The sequence below is a fragment of the Pangasianodon hypophthalmus genome, chromosome 28 (assembly GCF_027358585.1).
Source record: "Pangasianodon hypophthalmus isolate fPanHyp1 chromosome 28, fPanHyp1.pri, whole genome shotgun sequence".
NCBI classification, from domain to species: Eukaryota; Metazoa; Chordata; class Actinopteri; order Siluriformes; family Pangasiidae; genus Pangasianodon; species Pangasianodon hypophthalmus.
The window spans coordinates 16,289,249-16,306,748 of NC_069737.1; the positions used below are offsets into that span (position 1 = coordinate 16,289,249).

Below are 17,500 nucleotides of genomic sequence, written 5' to 3' on the forward strand. Positions count from 1 at the left end.
TTAGAGACCTGGTTTGCCACCACACTGTTCGCCACCCTGACGTCTGTTACATACACGTTTCACGTGTTAGCATGTTACAGGTATACACACACACACACAAACACACACACACACACACACGCGCACACACACACACACACACACACACGCACACCAACTGATTAACTGATAAATGAATTCATTGATTAATTTACAGGAAGCACATGAAGAGGCTGTGGGCAGGAAAGAAGAACTTCTTGCCAGAGAAGTACCACAAACCGAGCTCTGCTGTTAGCGTGGTGAGTACTGTGACAATTCGTATAATAATAATAATGATAATAATAATAATATAAATCAGTATAATCAGGAACTCTTCCACTCCAGGCTGCGATTACACGATATTCAGGCTGGCAAATCGCCTTCACGCTGTGGGGTGAGTGAACTCTCTCTCTCTCTCTCTCTCTCTCACACACACACACACACACACACACACACACAGTTTCTGTGAGCTGTCTGTGTATAGTGAAAAGGCTCATATTTAACAAAAAAAAGAACAAAAAGAGAAAAAAAAAACGTCCTGTTTAGGCCACTCCCACTCTGATTTTAACTCCGAATACAGATACAGATACAGAGCGAGTCATTGCGTTATATCCCTCCTTCCCTGCCATTTGTAATCTGTATTCTGCTCCTTCGCAGGTTATCTTATCGTGCACTTCGTGCAGAACATGTTTGCGTTGCTGTTTGTGTATCTGGTTGTGTTACCGATCCAGAAAAATGGGTTCCTACCCTGGTTCTCCAGCCTGGCCATCTTACTGTGAGCATCCTTTCACTCAGACAGTATATTTTGCAGTCATCTGACAATAAGAGCACACTTTTATTTTATTCACACTTTTATAAACTTCAGAGCTAATGGTGGTGTGAGGTGTGATTGTGGAACTGTAAAGGTTCTGCTGGTTCAGATGTTCTTCTGGGAAATTGGTCTGGAGTTCTAGACACCTTCTCCGTGTATTAGAGAGCCATGTCACAGTGGAAGGCTGTTGGAGAAATGCAGTTCCATAGCGGTGGACTTGTGTGTGTGTGTGTGTGTGTGTGTGTGTGTGCGGTTGCAGGCTGACGATCTTCATCGTGGTAGCTCTGGTGGTGGTGCAGGTTGTGATGGTTCGGTTCTTCTTCCTGCAGGACAAATTTTCACCTGACGATAAAGAAAAACCGTTAGCACTCAACAACAGGTAACACAACCGCTACATCCCCAAGTGTTTCACTCCTCTTACACCAGCGATACAGGTTTTATATATTTATAATTTTATCTGTTTAGGTTGACAATTCAGGTGAAATAACACTTTAATAAAGTTTAATGTTGTGGAACATCAGTGAAAAAATTCTCACTTACATTATAGTGCCTTACATCTAGTGCCTTGCTATGGAAATTCATATGTTCCAGAATTCCATGTTCAGAGCATCAAGTGCCTCCTAACGAGAAGAACCTCGTCCTGAAGTCTCTGTAGAAGTCGCTGATGAATTCTCTTCACCAGATTGTGTGGTGTTAAGTTTCTGCCTGATATTGCAGATCCTTTTCTCCTTTTGGGTTCTTCGACACCTTTCCTGCACATCCAGAACTTTTCAGACGTGATGAAATCATGATGGACTTCCAGAACAGTGCACTACGCAGTGAACAGACTGTAGTTTGTTCGACAGCACTAATGATTTTTTTCTTTTTTGCAGGAGAGCCTTTAACAATTTTACCTACTTCTTCTTCTTCTATAACGTCATCATGGGGCTGAGTAACTGCATCCTCAGGCTGCTAAACAGTTGCATTGTGGGTACTTGGCTTGTTCCACGCATCGACAGGACCATCATGCAGCGGGGCTACGAGGCCATGGATCCAGGTAAAGAATAAAAAAAGCTCTTCTAGCTATATGTAGCAGGTAACATACTTATCTCTACACTCTTAGAACATTTATATCCCTTAAGGGTTCTTCGGTTGTCTCTTTGGTGGAACCATTAAAGGTTCTAGGTGTAACTCTACAACAAATTATTGTCCTATAAGAAAGAGTTCCAAGTAAGATGTTTTTAGGAGGCATGAACCCTTAAAGAACCCATGAAGAACCTTTTTGTTATGAGAAAATGTGTGTATTAATTGGGTAAGTGTGCAGGACAAACTCATAGAACCTGTCAGGAGTTTAAAATTTAGCAAAACTGTCTTGGGACTGAGTGGAAAAAATGTCTCTTGTAGGGTTCTTTAAGGCTTCGTTGGATAATTAATGGTTCTGAAATGGATTCTGCTTGGTGGCTATTTTGCTGTGGAAACACTCTGTTGTAGGTTCTACACAGAACTTTTTAAGGATTTCCCCAGAGGGACAACTGAAGAACCTGTAAGGATTTTAATTCTTGAAAGAATGTAAGATTTATCACTTTTTGGAAGCTAAGAACCCTTGAAGAACTTGTTTTTTTTCACAAAAAGTGTACTAAATACCAAGAAGCAAATGTATTCAGAACTGAATAATGCCATTCTTAGAGAAGAAAAATGTTCTTCAAGGGTTCTTTAAGGCCTCCTAGCTTCCAGCAGGGAGCTGTAGACCTGGAGGGACAACTGAAGGACCTTTAACGTTTACAAATTTTTTAAAAGAATGTATTCTTTGTTTAATTACACGATGACTTGAATGCTATTTTTGCAAACCCATATGATGCTCGCAGCTGTACATACAAACATTCACAAAAATCAAATCATTTCTATTAAGGAATGTTCATAAAATTAACTGTAGCATTTTCGTAATGTTGCTTTGTGGTAATAAAGATCCTAACTTGCCCGGTTCCCACCATCACGACCATGAGTGTAAAAACATTCACAACATTACAGATTACAAGTTTATAACCTCAATTTACAACCATTAGTTTGTTTATTTATTGGTTCTCAGGTTACTGTACGTGGGTGGGAATGATAATAGCAGATCATCATCACAGTAATCCAGCTCTGGTGTGTTTCTGCCACCTGCTGCTCAAACACACACTGCGGAGAACACAGGCTGTGAACACGTACGCACCGTTTGACAATGCAGGTCAGAGAACAAATACCTGCGGCTTCAGCCAATAAGACCACACCGTTCTAAATGTACAAAAAAATATAGCAGTTGTAGCAAAAGGTGGTTGCAAAAGTGGTATTTGTTATTTGAATACACCGTTCTTCTCTTACGCAGAATTCCCAGGCGTCAGCAGGGTCCGCACTCGCTGGCTTCTCCTCTATACCCTGCTCAGAAACCCAAAAATCATTCTGTTGAGGAAGAGACACCATAGCAACAACCTCCATAGCAACCAAGACCCGCTCACCATCGCCCGGGTGATAATGATGTCATCACAGCTCGAGAAAAACCAACGTATCCAACAGCATAACGATGATGTAGCTACAATCGGATAATGAAAAACTTCCAGAGGGTCTCCTGGAAAAGAGCGAGAGCGCTAGATCCCAAATGCTAGCATCTGAAAGAGGAGTAGCGGTGGTGGCAAAAAAAAAAAAAAAAAAAAAAAAGTGTTGGGACGATGTACATAGATGCTACTGTACAAAGAGAAGTCATTAGAATTGTAGCCTGATAGCTAGCTAATATGCAGCGTGCTAGTAGGCTAAGTGATTAGCGAGCTAGCACTCAAACACAGAAATGCTAAACATATGATGGCTAGCTATTGCGTACAGATTGTATAGATAACGCAGCTTTAGTGTTACACTTTATTCAATTACTACACATTCATTTGAACGTTACATTTGACTGACTCACAACTTGCAGTGCATTATGGGTAAACCTCACAATCCTGTATGAGTACTGTATGAGTACTTGAAAAAAAAAGTATAAAGAATTATTATTAGAGAATTTTAGCATTTACTTAAAGTCAGCAACTGAATTACAGGATGATTTCATGAAATTGTTAATGTGAAGACATGACACACACACACACACACACACACACACGCGTGGAAGTGGTTAAAGCTGTGAGAACACTGTTGCTAGGCAACTGGAAAACATGGACTTAGCATAAGCTAGCTAATTTTTATTCATTTTGTTTTATATAGACAATATAAAGACACAGTCAGAGTGGAAATGAGACATAACCATCCAGAACATCAACATTTACTTCAGATGTGTTGATAAAATACTAAGTCCTAATAAAAGATGTGGAAATTATGCTTTTTACACTTAGCGTCAAATGCTAACCAACACGTTTCATGGGTTCCACTCAGTTTGTAGCGCTAGTCTGTCCTGCAGCTTGCTTTTTTTTTTTTTTTTATGAAATGTGTTTGACAGTAAAAGTCATGTTGTTTCTTGTGTTGTGAATTGTGTTTTTATGTGTTTGAGTGAGACTTTGTATGGCTGAAAAATACTTGTTTTGTTGAATTTAACTCATTTTATGAATATATTAATGAAGCAAAGCGGAAAAGAAGTATAAAAAACACAATTACATCATCATTAATGAACAATTCAGTGTATAATCTTGGATCAAAAATAGCTAATCTACTATTTTAATCGTAATTCAATATACCGTTTTAGCAACTTTGCTAACAAAACACAGGATTCGTTTGTTTTTGCGAATCATCTCGCGAGGTCGATTCATTTAAAAGAGTCGATTCATTCAAACAAGGAACCGATTCATTAGCAAATGCGTTATATACACTGAGCGCGTGGAGTCGATACCGAGTGGAAATTAGCAAAACTTCAGGTGAGATATAAAACACTTTTACATCTTTTAACTGTGATTAAAGTTGATATCCTGCATGTTTTAGTGTTTTAATGACATTATTGTCTGCGTGTGATCTGGACTGGATCGACTAGCTTGCTTTATTTTGATAATTTTGGCGATTTTATCAGCTTTTAATATTTGCAGGCTAATCAGTGTGGAGAAACACAATTAGCACCGTTAATTAGCATATGAGGTAGGCCACTTCACTAATGTAACAGAAATTATATTAATATTATTCTGATTTTTAAACAGTTAGAGAGTCCTGCATCCTTTGTTCTTCTAAAATAATATTTAAATTTTTTTTTATTACTGGTCTGTAAAAATTTTTTAAATAAAAACAGATTTTAACAGTAATTCCTGTGAGTGTTTTTAATGGCAAAAATTCAAACAAATGCAGATTTATTTATTTATGAAAAGTTTAAACTATTATTAGATTTTAAAAATCCTGTGTACATTTTTAAATAATAAAAATATATTATTTAGTTTTCACCTACAATAGGTGTTTCTGTTTAAGGATTCACATGCATTAGTGATATTAATTTTATTTTACAAAATAAAATACAGATGTGTTTTAATTAAAAAATGTAAAAAATTACATTAAAAACGGTATAAATAATGTGCACTATGTGCAGAGTGTTATCTTGTAAGTGTGAAGTTTTATAAAGATATTATCTACTTTATGAGCACTGTGTTATTATTGTTAAGGATGATGTCATATGCTGTGTGTGTGTGTGTGTGATCATGGTGTGTATATGTGTGTGTGTGTGTATACGTGTGTGTGAGAGTTCATGGTGTATGTATAATATATATATATATATATATATATATATATATATATATATATGTAATGTATGTATATGTGTGTGTGTGTGTGTGTGTGTGTGTGTGTGATCATGGTGTGTGTGCGTGTGCAGGATGTGTGACGTGGAGCTGGTGAAGAAGATGCTGCGCGCCGTGCTGCAGAGCAGTAAGAGCGGCGTGGCGCTGTCGCGGGTGCAGGCGGATTACCGCGCTCTGACCGGAGACTTCGTCCCGCACACGCAGCTCGGCTACAGGAACCTGGAGAGCTTCCTCAGGAGCGTTCCCGATGTGGTGCAGCTCCGACATTCCCACACCGGAGAGGTGAGATGGACACACGACCTACACGGTTACATGGAATTTAACAGGAAACGATTAAAACACAATGGGGTTGGTGTGTGAACAGAAGCCAGGACATTACCAGGAAAGATCTGTGTGTCACTGCACTGTGCAGTCGAGAGGGAGAGAGAGATAGAGGGAGAGGGAGAGATAGAGGGAGAGATAGAGATAGAGAGAGAGGGAGAGAGAGAGGGAGAGATAGAGGGAGAGATAGAGATAGAGAGAGAGGGAGAGAGAGAGGGTGTGATTGGGATGTTCATGGTGTATGTGTGTGAGAGATATATTCATAGTATGTGTGTGTGTGTGTGTGTGTGTGTGATGTTCATGGTGTGTGTGATGTTCATGGTGTGTGTGATGTTCATGGTGTGTGTGATGTTCATGGTGTGTGTGTGTGTGTGTAGGTGATGTGCTTTGCGGCCGTGTGTAAGGAAACGGCTCACATCGCTCAGCTGGTCTCTCGGCAGAAGAACTCGAAGAAGAGCTCCGGTCGCTCTCAGCTGCTGAACTGTCGCATGAGGACGAAGTCTTCCTCGCTGTTCACCCACAGCGGTAACACACACGCGCGCGCACACACACACACACACACACACACACACACACGTTAGGGCTGTGATCACTAAACTCAGGAGATGGTTAAAAGTTTCATGTGCGTGTCTGAACATTTCTGGTTGTGATTTTTGAAGCTAATCCTCGCTCGTCCCTGAGGCAGCCTGGTCACATGACCTCACACAGCTCCCGGCCGCAGTCTTCAGGCTCGCGCTTCGGCCCACAAGGCGACCAGCGCCAGGCGTATAGCACCAAGCCAGGCTCCACCCACCAGGGCAAGAAGCCCACAGGGTGAGTGACGGCTCGGCTCGTCAGGTGCAGCTGAGAGCCGCAGCGATGTACAGAGCTCACTTCCTGTTTAAACTTCACCTGTAACTCCATCATGACACTCCATCAGGGAAAACAATAGTTTAACTCATTACACTCACTCAGCTCATCTTTCTGCTGATCCTAGGCCAGTAATCCAACAGGATGTGACCATTCGCCCGTCCAGCAAGAGCCAAAGCACAGGTGGAGTGTGAACTCTCTCTCTCACACACACACACACACGCTGTTGGTTCTGACAAGAGCAATAAAAATGTTCATGTTCCTCAAACCAAAAAGGAATTAAATAATTGGCAATAGGGAATTATATTTATTGCAGTATGCGTGTGTGTGTGTGTGTGTGTGTGTGTGTGTGTGTGTGTGTGTGTGTGTGTGTGTGTGTGTGTGTCCTGTAGAGGGCGACGTGGAGCTGTTTCAGAGCCGTGTAAAGCAGCTCCTGCAGAAGTACAGCAGCGGTGTGTGGCTCTCCAAACTGCCTCAGCTCTACAGCGCCATGTTCAATCAGGAGCTTCCTCCATATACACACACACTGCTGGAGAGCTGGACACACATCTGCACCGTGAGCACACACACACACACACACACACACACACACACACTGCTGGAGAGCTGGACACACATCTGCACCGTGAGCACACACACACACACACACACACACACACACACTGCTGGAGAGCTGGACACACATCTGCACCGTGAGCACACACACACACACACACACACACACACACTGCTGGAGAGCTGGACACACATCTGCACCGTGAGCACACACACACACACACACACACACACACTGCTGGAGAGCTGGACACACATCTGCACCGTGAGCACACACACACACACACACACTGCTGGAGAGCTGGACACACATCTGCACCGTGAGCAAACACACACACACTCACACACACACACTGCTGGAGAGCTGGACACACATCTGCACCATGAGCACACACACACACACACACACACACACACACACACACACATACACTGCTGGAGAGCTGGACACACATCTGCACCGTGAGCACACACACACACACACACACACACACACACACACACACATACACTGCTGGAGAGCTGGACACACATCTGCACCGTGAGCACACACACACACACATTTCTGTGTAACGTATGTGGTTTTATATATATATATAATGTGTGTGTGTGTGTGTGTTTTGCAGGTGGAGAAGCCGGGGGGTGGTAACGTAGCAGGGCGTCTGGTTTACCCCACTAAAGACCCGTATCCGAACCCCCACACCCCTCCATCTGCCCCGCAGAAATCTTTCCATATCCCCAGCACCATCCCACAATCCCCAACGTCTCCGACGCTGAAGCCCGCGAGGCCGCTCACCCCCGAGTCCCTGAGCCGCTCCCTGCCCACCCCTCCGGCCACGCCCCCTGCCCCGCTGTCTCAGCACCTGAAACACAAAGTGCGGGAGCTGCTGAATAAATACAGCCACGGCCTGTGGGCTCACGCTCTGCCCCGCCTCTTTCAGGAAGTCTTCAGGTACAGACCCAGACACCTGAAAACACCTGAAAGGTGAAATCTTCACCTCCACCTCCACCTTTTCTCCTGTCCTGAATCTCACACCGTTTTTTTTTTTTTTTCTTCCCCCCCACTCAGGTGTGATTTCCCACAGTCGCTGCTGGACGATCTCTCTCCTCTGGCCGACACGTGCGTGATCGAATATCCGATGCCGCAAAATCGCAACAAAGCTATCTTATACACCCTGCCCACTGTGAGCGTGCCTTCTAAGCCCCGCCCACAGCCCAGGTCACGCATCATCGCCCGCTACGGCAACCCGGAGGTGCCACAGCTGCCCCTGCCCAAGGAGGAGTTCCCGTCCGTGCTGGTGATGGAGGCCAACAGCACCAACAACGTCATATTCAGGTCCTCGGACACGCACGAAATAACACGTATTAAAACATGAATCATTTCTGTGTACGCCACATCTCCCGTCTCTGTTTCTCTCAGGTATGTGGGCGAGGAATATTCTCAGGCTCTGGAGAAGATGGAGGAGGCCATGCTGGAGTTTTACCACAGCGCAGGGGCGGGGCTTAGCCTCGCCTCTCCTACAGTCGGTCAGCTGGTGGCGGTTGCCGTGGACGACGAGACCGTGCTCCGAGCTCAGGTGCACCAGATCACAGAGAATGATGTGAAGGTAAGAGTGTGTGTGTGTGTGTGTGTGTGTGTGTGTGTGTGTGTGTGTTACAGGAGATTTAATCATGTGATTAGCTTTGATGCGTTCAGACGACCAATCAAAACAGAATGCAGGATGTGGACTGGCAAATTTGCATATGGAAAGAAAAAAACAGCTACTAAGCGTGTGTGTATGTGTGTGTGTGTGTGTGTGTGTGTGTGTGTGTGTGTGTAGGTGTACTGCGTGGATCACGGTTTCTCTGAGATGGTGAACAGCGAGAAGTTGCTGCAGCTCACTGATAGGTTCCTCACACTGCCGTTCCAGGCCACCAGCTGCCAGCTCGCAGGTAACACACACACACACACACACACACACACACACACACAGACACCTGACACACCTTTACCTTTACCGTGTGTGTTAGGGGATGTACTCTGTTACTGTTCTACTTTGTGTATGTGTGTGTGTGATGCTTGATTTTGTGTGTGTGTGTGTGTGTGTGAGGTCTGGAGCTTTTCAGTGAGGACGCGGTGGTGCTGAAGACTCTGGAGCTGTTAGCACGTGGCAGAACACTATTGGCCGAGCTGGTGGAGCGAGAGACTCCGCCCCTCATTGTGTTGTACGACACGTCAGACGAGACGGACGTTAACGTAAACGCCGCGTGCCTCAGCGCGCTGCAGGACAAAACCATGCAGAATCCACTGCAGGTTATAGTGTTAAATTTTACTATTAATATTTTGAGTGACTCATATTTAGAGAAATATTTAATAAAGGAATATATTAAAGGTGTTAAAGGTAGCGTCAGTCAGTAACTAATAGATATTAGCTCAAGAACTAGGTAGCGTTACTGTAACTCTGTAATTCTTTCTTCTCACCGCGTGTGCAGGTGAACAGCTCGTACTCGAACGTGTGCGTGACGAACGTGGGCTCTGACGGCAGCGTGTTCTGTCAGCTTCCATCACGAGGCCTCTCCAAGCTCCGAGGCCTCATGGACAAGATCGAGTCGTACTTCCTGTCTCAGGTTTTCTCACTTCATTCACGTTTTGTTTAATTTTAGAAATCATTTCCTCTCTAAAAGCGTTGTTAATGTTTCTTTAACGCACCAGGTTTCATGGGAGCTGTTGGTGTCTAAGCCGTTCTGTGGTAAAGTGTGTTTGGCACGACACAAAGGGAAATGGGCCCGAGTGGAGGTGAGCATGAAAGTTTTCAATGCCCATGCATTTGGTTTTTCTTTTTTTTCTAACTTATCTGCATGGACAGTGGACATAAATGAGTGAGCGACTCTGGCGTGAGTTGAAAAACCAAAACTCTGGTTTGATCACGACTCACTGGCTCCTCAAAACTCGATCAAACCAGAGAAGTGTTCCAGAGAGTTGTTCATTCTGGTTGCCAGACGAACGGCTTTCTGGAACAACAGAACAAACAACTCTGTGGATTGACTGAATGAACGACTCTGAAATGACTTTCTGGCACTGCCGAGTGAACGACTCTCTGAAACGACTCTCTGATATGATTGAACAAACGACTCTCAGGAATGATTCTCTGCCGTGACTCAATGAATATCTCTCTTATGTGACTCTCTGACTTGCTTGAACAAAAGACTCTGAAGTGACTCTCTGAAGTGATTGAACAAGCGACTCTCAGGAATGATTCTCTGCTTTGATTCAATGAATGCCTTTCTTATGTGACTCTCTGACTTGCTTGCAAATGACTCTGAAATGACTCTCTGACTTGCTCGAAAAATTGACTCTCTGAAGTGACTCTCTGAAGTGACTGAACAAATGACTCTCAGGAATGATTCTCTGCCTTGACTGAATGAGTGACTCTCTGGATTGATTCAATGAATACCTCTCTTAAATGACTCTGTGACTTGCTTGAACAAATGACTCACAGACTGTGTGAGTTAATAGACGAGTGAGCGAGCGAGTGAGCGAGTGAATCTCTTCCTCAGATCACTAACCTGCACGGCAGCCGTGTTCTGGACGTAGAGTTTGTGGATTTGGGATTTCCTGCTTCTCTGGAGCTCAGTGAGCTGAGAGAGATTCCAGCAGTGTTCGTCAGCGAACTCCTCACCATACCGACACAGGTACATACACACACACACACACACACACACACACGTACCACACCACTGTAGATACAGTCAGAATCACTCTACTTCTCACTATTTATTACTGAACGCTGATTAAAACCAAAACAGTGATGGATGTCTCCTTTTTTTATTTTCTGTGTGTGTGTGTATGTGTGTGTGTGTGTGTGTGTGTGTTTGTAGGCTGTTAAGTGCCGTTTAGCCGCAGTGGAACTAAATGAAGACATTTGGCCTCCTGATGTTGTTCTGTGGCTCAGAGAGACACTGATCAACGCTCCTGAGTGCACAATGAAGGTCTCTAACTCTGTTGTGTTTTTTTTTTTTTAAGGAAAGTGGGAGGGGCTAATCATGCATAAAGGTGATGTAAGCACATTCTCCCCAATCAGAATCATGCTTTTCTGACAATGTAACCTTGCATCAACACAAGGCCTACCTGATTTCTGTAATAATAGCGTGTGTGTGGGTGTGTGTGTGTGGGTGTGGGTGTGTGTGTGTAGATATCCAGTCTGGACTCAGCAGGTCAGGTCCAGGTTTATCTGTTCCTTGGCTCTGAAGCTCATGATCCTACCTCTAGCATTAACCTGCAGCTCCCGTTATCCACCGCCCCGGTTTGCCACCCCGTCACCACGGTTACCGTCCCGGCCCCGCCCCAGTCGGGCGACTCCTCCTGGAGTTCCGGCCCCCTTGCCATGCCTCCAGTGCTGGAGCTGCCTGAGGAAGGGCAGACCCTGGACGTGTTCGTGTCGGTGGCGTGTCACCCGGGACACTTCGTGCTGCAGCCGTGGCAGGAGCTGTACAAGCTGGTGGTGCTGATGGGGGAGATGATCCTCTACTACAACCGACAGGAGGCCGCGCCCATCACCGCCGAGAAGAACAACATCTACGCCGCCAAGATCGACAGCAAGTGAGGAAGAGGGACGGGGGGAGAGGGACAGGGGGAGAGGGACGGAGAGGGATGGGGGGAGAGAGGGACGGAGAGGGAGAGGGACGGAGGGAGAGGGACAGAGAGAGAGGGACAGGGGGGAGAGGGACAGGGGGAGAGGGACAGGGGGGAGAGGGATGGAGAGAGAGGGACAGGGGGGAGAGGGATGGAGAGAGAGGGACAGGGGGAGAGAGGGACAGGGGGAAAGGGACGGAGAGGGACAGGGGGAGGGGGATGGGGGGAAAGGGACGGAGAGGGACGGGGGGAGAGAGGGACGGAGAGGGAGAGGGACGGAGAGGGAGGGAGAGGGACGGAGGGAGAGGGACAGAGAGAGAGGGACAGAGAGAGAGGGACAGAGAGAGAGGGACAGGGGGGAGAGGGACAGGGGGAGAGGGACAGGGGGAGAGGGACAGAGAGAGAGGGACAGGGGGAGAGGGACAGAGAGAGAGGGACAGGGGGGAGAGGGACAGAGAGAGAGGGACAGAGAGGGACAGAGAGAGAGGGACGGAGAGGGAGAGGGACAGAGAGAGAGGGACGGGGGGAGAGAGACGGAGGGGGAGAGGGACGGGGGGAATGGGACGGAGAGGGAGAGGGACAGGGGGGAGAGGGACAGGGGGGAGAGGGACATGAGAGAGAGGGACAGGGGGAGAGGGACAGGGAGAGAGGGAGAGGGACAGAGAGAGAGGGACAGGGGGAGAGGGACAGAGAGAGAGGGACAGGGGGAGAGGGACAGAGAGAGAGAGGGACAGGGGGAGAGGGACAGGGGGGAGAGGGACAGGGGGAGAGGGACAGGGAGAGGGAGAGAGGGTCAGAGGGAGAGGGACAGGGGGAGAGGGACAGGGGGAGAGGGACAGGGGGAGAGGGACAGAGAGAGAGAGGGACAGGGGGGAGAGGGACAGAGAGAGAGGGACAGGGGGAGAGGGACAGGGGGAGAGGGACAGGGGGAGAGGGACAGAGAGAGAGAGGGACAGGGGGGAGAGGGACATGAGAGAGAGGGACAGGGGGAGAGGGACAGGGGGAGAGGGACAGAGAGAGAGAGGGACAGGGGGGAGAGGGACAGGGGGAGAGGGACAGGGGGAGAGGGACAGGGGGAGAGGGACAGAGAGAGAGAGGGACAGGGGGAGAGGGACAGAGAGAGAGAGGGACAGGGGGAGAGGGACAGAGAGAGAGGGACAGGGGGAGAGAGGGACAGGGGGGAGAGGGACAGAGAGAGAGGGACAGGGGGAGAGGGACAGGGGGAGAGGGACAGAGAGAGAGATACAGGGGGAGAGGGACAGAGAGAGAGAGGGACAGGGGGAGAGGGACAGAGAGAGAGAGGGACAGGGGGAAAGGGACAGAGAGAGAGATACAGGGGGAAAGGGACAGGGGGAGAGGGACAGAGAGAGAGGGACAGGGGGAGAGGGACAGAGAGAGAGAGGGACGGGGGGAAAGGGACGGAGAGGGAGAGGGACAGGGGGGAGAGGGACAGGGGGGAGAGGGACAGAGAGAGAGAGGGACAGGGGGGAGAGGGACAGAGAGAGAGGGACAGGGGGGAGAGGGACAGGGGGAGAGGGACAGAGAGAGAGGGACGGGGGGAGAGGGACAGGGGGGAGAGGGACAGAGAGAGAGGGACAGGGGGGAGAGGGACAGGGGGAGAGGGACAGAGAGAGAGGGACGGGGGGAGAGGGACAGGGGGGAGAGGGACAGGGGGAGAGGGACAGAGAGAGAGAGGGACAGGGGGAGAGGGACAGAGAGAGGGACAGGGGGAGAGGGACAGAGAGAGAGGGACAGGGGGAGAGGGACAGGGGGGAGAGGGACAGAGAGAGAGGGACAGGGGGGAGAGGGACAGAGAGAGAGGGACGGGGGGAGAGGGACAGGGGGGAGAGGGACAGGGGGAGAGGGACAGAGGGGGAGAGGGACAGAGAGAGGGACAGGGGGAGAGGGACAGAGAGAGAGGGACAGGGGGAGAGGGACAGGGGGGAGAGGGACAGAGAGAGAGGGACAGGGGGGAGAGGGACAGAGAGAGAGGGACAGGGGGAGAGGGACAGAGAGAGGGACAGGGGGAGAGGGACAGGGGGAGAGGGACAGAGAGAGAGGGACAGGGGGGAGAGGGACAGAGAGAGGGACAGGGGGAGAGGGACAGAGAGAGAGGGACAGGGGGGAGAGGGACAGAGAGAGAGGGACAGGGGGGAGAGGGACGGAGAGAGAGGGACAGGGGGAGAGGGACAGAGAGAGAGGGACAGGGGGGAGAGGGACAGAGAGAGAGGGACAGAGAGAGAGGGACAGAGAGAGAGGGACAGGGGGGAGAGGGACGGGGGAGAGAGGGACAGAGAGAGAGAGGGACAGGGGGAGAGGGACAGAGAGAGAGGGACAGGGGGAGAGGGACAGAGAGAGAGGGACAGGGGGAGAGGGACAGAGAGAGAGAGGGACAGGGGGAGAGGGACAGAGAGAGAGGGACGGGGGGAGAGGGACAGGGGGAGAGGGACAGAGAGAGAGAGGGACAGGGGGAGAGGGACAGAGAGAGAGGGACAGAGAGAGAGAGGGACAGGGGGAGAGGGACAGAGAGAGAGGGACAGAGAGAGAGAGGGACAGAGAGAGAGAGGGACAGAGAGAGAGGGACAGGGGGGAGAGGGACAGGGGGGAGAGGGACAGAGAGAGAGAGGGACAGGGGGAGAGGGACAGAGAGAGAGGGACAGAGAGAGAGAGGGACAGAGAGAGAGAGGGACAGGGGGGAGAGGGACAGGGGGGAGAGGGACAGGGGGGAGAGGGACAGGGAGAGAGGGACAGGGGGAGAGGGACAGGGGGGAGAGGGACAGAGAGAGAGGGACAGGGGGAGAGGGACAGGGGGGAGAGGGACAGGGGGAGAGGGACAGAGAGAGAGAGGGACAGAGAGAGAGGGACAGAGAGAGAGAGGGACAGGGGGGAGAGGGACAGAGAGAGAGGGACGGGGGGAGAGGGACGGGGGGAGAGGGACGGAGAGAGAGAGGGACAGGGGGGAGAGGGACAGAGAGAGAGGGACGGAGAGAGAGAGAGAGGGATGGAGGGAGAGGGACGGGGGGAGAGGGACGGAGAGAGAGGGACAGGGGGAGAGGGACGGAGAGAGAGGGACAGGGGGAGAGGGACGGAGAGAGAGAGAGAGGGATGGAGGGAGAGGGACGGAGAGAGAGAGGGACAGGGGGAGAGGAACGGAGAGAGAGGGACGGAGAGAGAGAGAGAGAGAGGGATGGAGGGAGAGGGACGGGGGGAGAGGGACGGAGAGAGAGAGGGACGGAGAGAGAGAGAGAGAGGGATGAAGGGAGAGGGACGGGGGGAGAGGGACGGAGGGTGTTTAAATGATGTGAGAGTTTAAAACTTTTCTGGATTTCATTTTGGTTCCAGTTTTCATTTGTTTTCTTTGTTCTTTCTCGTTTGCTTCTTTCTTCTTCCATCATTCATTCATGCATTTGTCTATCATTCTTTTCTTCTTCTTCTTATCTCTTTTTCCTTGTCTTTCTGTCATTATTTGTACCACACATTTCTCTCTCTCTCTGTCTCTCTCTGTGTCTGTAGTTGGCACCGTGTCTTGGTGAAGGGCGTGCTGTCGAACTCTCTGGTCTCCGTATACGAGCTCGATTACGGGAGGCACGAGCTCGTACACACCTCTCAGCTCCGCCCCCTCATTAATGAATTCAGGCAGCTGCCCTTCCAGGGAATCGCCGCGCAGCTCGCAGGTACACACACACACACACACACACACACGCACACACACACACACACACACACAGAGTTCATCACTCAGACTGATCCTGTGACTGAGGTGCGTCTCTCGTGTGCTGTATCAGGAGTGCGGCTCGGCGGCTGGAGCGAGGAAGCCGCCATCGTGTTCCGCAACCACGTGGAGCGTCGGCCGCTGGTGGCGCTGATCCACTCCATCCAGCAGGGGGCGCAGCCTTGGGAGAGGAAACTGTCCGTCTACCTGGTGGACACGTCGCAGGACCACAGCGACGTCTGGATCCACGACATCATGGCTGAGTTCACAGACGAAACCAACAGCGACGCATAACGCTCATTGTCCTCTAGATTTATACAGACGTCACGTTTATACTGAATCCACGGCTGTGTCCCAAACTGCTGAACGTAGCCCAGATAGTCACATGGTCCAAAACTTTAAAAAAAAAAAAAAAAAAACGGGGGTATATAACGAAACAGTTTCAGGGCTGCGTGTCAAATCACGTACTGATGCACTAAATAGTATGTGTGTTAAAAAAAAGTTAAATAAATAAATATTATCTTGAAATGCGATGGACGTGCGGTTTGAGACGAAGCCCCCGAAGGACCCGCCTCCGTTTGGGCCACAGCTTCGACCCAAGCGTTTACTTTTCATCAGGACTGGAATCAGACCCGTTTTAAATGATCCTCAGGCTGCATCCCGAACCGCACCTGAATGCACGTGTTTACGACAGGAAGCCATACTGTGATTTGGGACGCGAAACGTTCTAATTAGAACGGTTCTAGGGCTGCGTCCCAATCCACCCCATACCTCTATATGAACTAATGACCCAATACCCAATACTAAGGAAGTTTCACTGATAATAATAATAATATTAATAAAAATAGCAGTCAAAATATGTAATACTTTCTACCTTTGAGTTGTTCTCTAGAACGTGGAGCGGCTCCGTGAGTTTATTCATTACGGTTCTTCGGATAACTCACTCCGCGTGTAAATATGTTTCAGCTTATTGAGAAATTAATTTCGCCCGAAAGACGCCGCTCGCCGTCCTCCACTCGTCCCTCCGTCCCCGAGAGCTTCTTCTTCTTCTCTTTCTCCGTTTGCAGAGGTTTTGTGTTTGATTTGTGTGTGTGATGCTCTACTGAGACTCTAACACTGAAATTTATTTCATCTTTTTGCACTTGCTGGTGTGTTTTTCTTTTTTTGTGTGTGTTAAATTTTGTGGTGTGTGTGTGTGATTCGTACTAAACTGGAAAAAGAGAAAACTGCCTGAGTTGTAAAGGAATGTGTTCAGTTTGTCAAGATTTGTTCATATGTTTTATTAAATACAGAATAGTAATGGTGTGTGTGTGTGTGTGTGTGTGTGTGTGTGTGTTATACACAGGCGAAAACTCTCAGCAATTTAAAAGTCTTATTTTAATCAAGTCTTTTCCAACAACTCTTTTTTTCCTCTCTAAGGACTGAGTTATGTTTCCTCAGTTGTTTTTTTTAACTTCTAAATGAGTCTTTTCCCCAAGGAGTCTTTTTTTTAATCTGAGTGATTTCTTTTTCCCTCAGAATCTTTCCTCAGCAAGTCTTTTTCCTCATCCTGTCTTTTTTTATCCCCCACTGAGACATTTTTATCCTGAGTGATTTTTTTTCCCTTCAGAATCTTTTCCCATGAGTTTCCCCCCTACGGAGTCATTCTTGTCCTCTGAGTCACTTTTTATCCAGTGAGTCTTTTTCCTAAATGAGTCTTTTATCTCCATGTGAGTCATTTTTTCCCTCAATCATTTTTTTTTACCCAAATGAATGTTTTTTCTCCTCTAGATCTTTTTCTCCCCAGAGTCTTACACCTGCACCTGAAGCTGGTTTATTAGTCAGTGTGCATCCAGATCATCTCCATTTAGATTTAGATTTATAATTAGATTTAATGTGTAAAAAAAAAAAAAAAAGCTAAAAAATAA

General features: G+C 48.3%; 3 protein-coding genes across 4 annotated transcripts in view; all 3 read left to right on the forward strand.

Annotated features, from left to right (window-relative positions):
- stra6l (STRA6-like) overlaps positions 1 to 4,294 on the forward strand; it is an 11,186-nt gene extending 6,892 nt beyond the window's left edge. The window contains exons 11-18 of one of the 2 annotated variants that reach the window (XM_026911474.3): positions 5 to 80; positions 197 to 278; positions 364 to 412; positions 676 to 793; positions 1,089 to 1,208; positions 1,702 to 1,865; positions 2,895 to 3,035; positions 3,174 to 4,294. In XM_026911474.3, the coding sequence (XP_026767275.2) occupies positions 5 to 80; positions 197 to 278; positions 364 to 412; positions 676 to 793; positions 1,089 to 1,208; positions 1,702 to 1,865; positions 2,895 to 3,035; positions 3,174 to 3,391 (968 nt within the window). In that variant the 3' untranslated portion in view covers positions 3,392 to 4,294. Of the gene's footprint in view, positions 1 to 4; positions 81 to 196; positions 279 to 363; positions 413 to 675; positions 794 to 1,088; positions 1,209 to 1,546; positions 1,866 to 2,894; positions 3,036 to 3,173 lie in introns of those variants that run through there. The other variant, XR_008301187.1, reaches the window with a different exon arrangement.
- A 1,325-nt stretch (positions 4,295 to 5,619) lies between these two features.
- Positions 5,620 to 16,898, forward strand: tdrd7a (tudor domain containing 7 a). The gene is made up of 17 exons (XM_053230699.1): positions 5,620 to 5,826; positions 6,243 to 6,390; positions 6,525 to 6,678; positions 6,842 to 6,897; positions 7,107 to 7,270; positions 7,896 to 8,221; positions 8,339 to 8,605; positions 8,690 to 8,876; positions 9,090 to 9,201; positions 9,360 to 9,562; positions 9,742 to 9,876; positions 9,962 to 10,045; positions 10,807 to 10,941; positions 11,128 to 11,238; positions 11,442 to 11,848; positions 15,395 to 15,555; positions 15,667 to 16,898. The coding sequence occupies exons 1-17, from the start codon at positions 5,620 to 5,622 to the stop codon at positions 15,885 to 15,887; spliced, it is 3,078 nt and encodes a 1,025-aa protein (XP_053086674.1). The 3' UTR covers positions 15,888 to 16,898.
- LOC128317651 (uncharacterized) overlaps positions 16,126 to 17,500 on the forward strand; it is a 4,858-nt gene continuing 3,483 nt past the window's right edge. Inside the window, exon 1 of the mRNA XM_053230907.1 lies at positions 16,126 to 16,298. Coding sequence (XP_053086882.1) covers positions 16,126 to 16,298 — 173 coding nt within the window. The remainder of the gene's footprint in view (positions 16,299 to 17,500) is intronic.

Excerpts from the sequence above, each read along its gene's own strand:
- tdrd7a (XM_053230699.1), top strand. The coding sequence starts at position 5,620 with ATGTGTGACGTGGAGCTGGTGAAGAAGATGCTGCGCGCCGTGCTGCAG. Across the intron at positions 5,827-6,242 it reads GACATTCCCACACCGGAGAG|GTGATGTGCTTTGCGGCCGT; the intron begins GTGAGATGGACA and ends GTGTGTGTGTAG. Across the intron at positions 10,046-10,806 it reads GGAAATGGGCCCGAGTGGAG|ATCACTAACCTGCACGGCAG; the intron begins GTGAGCATGAAA and ends TCTCTTCCTCAG.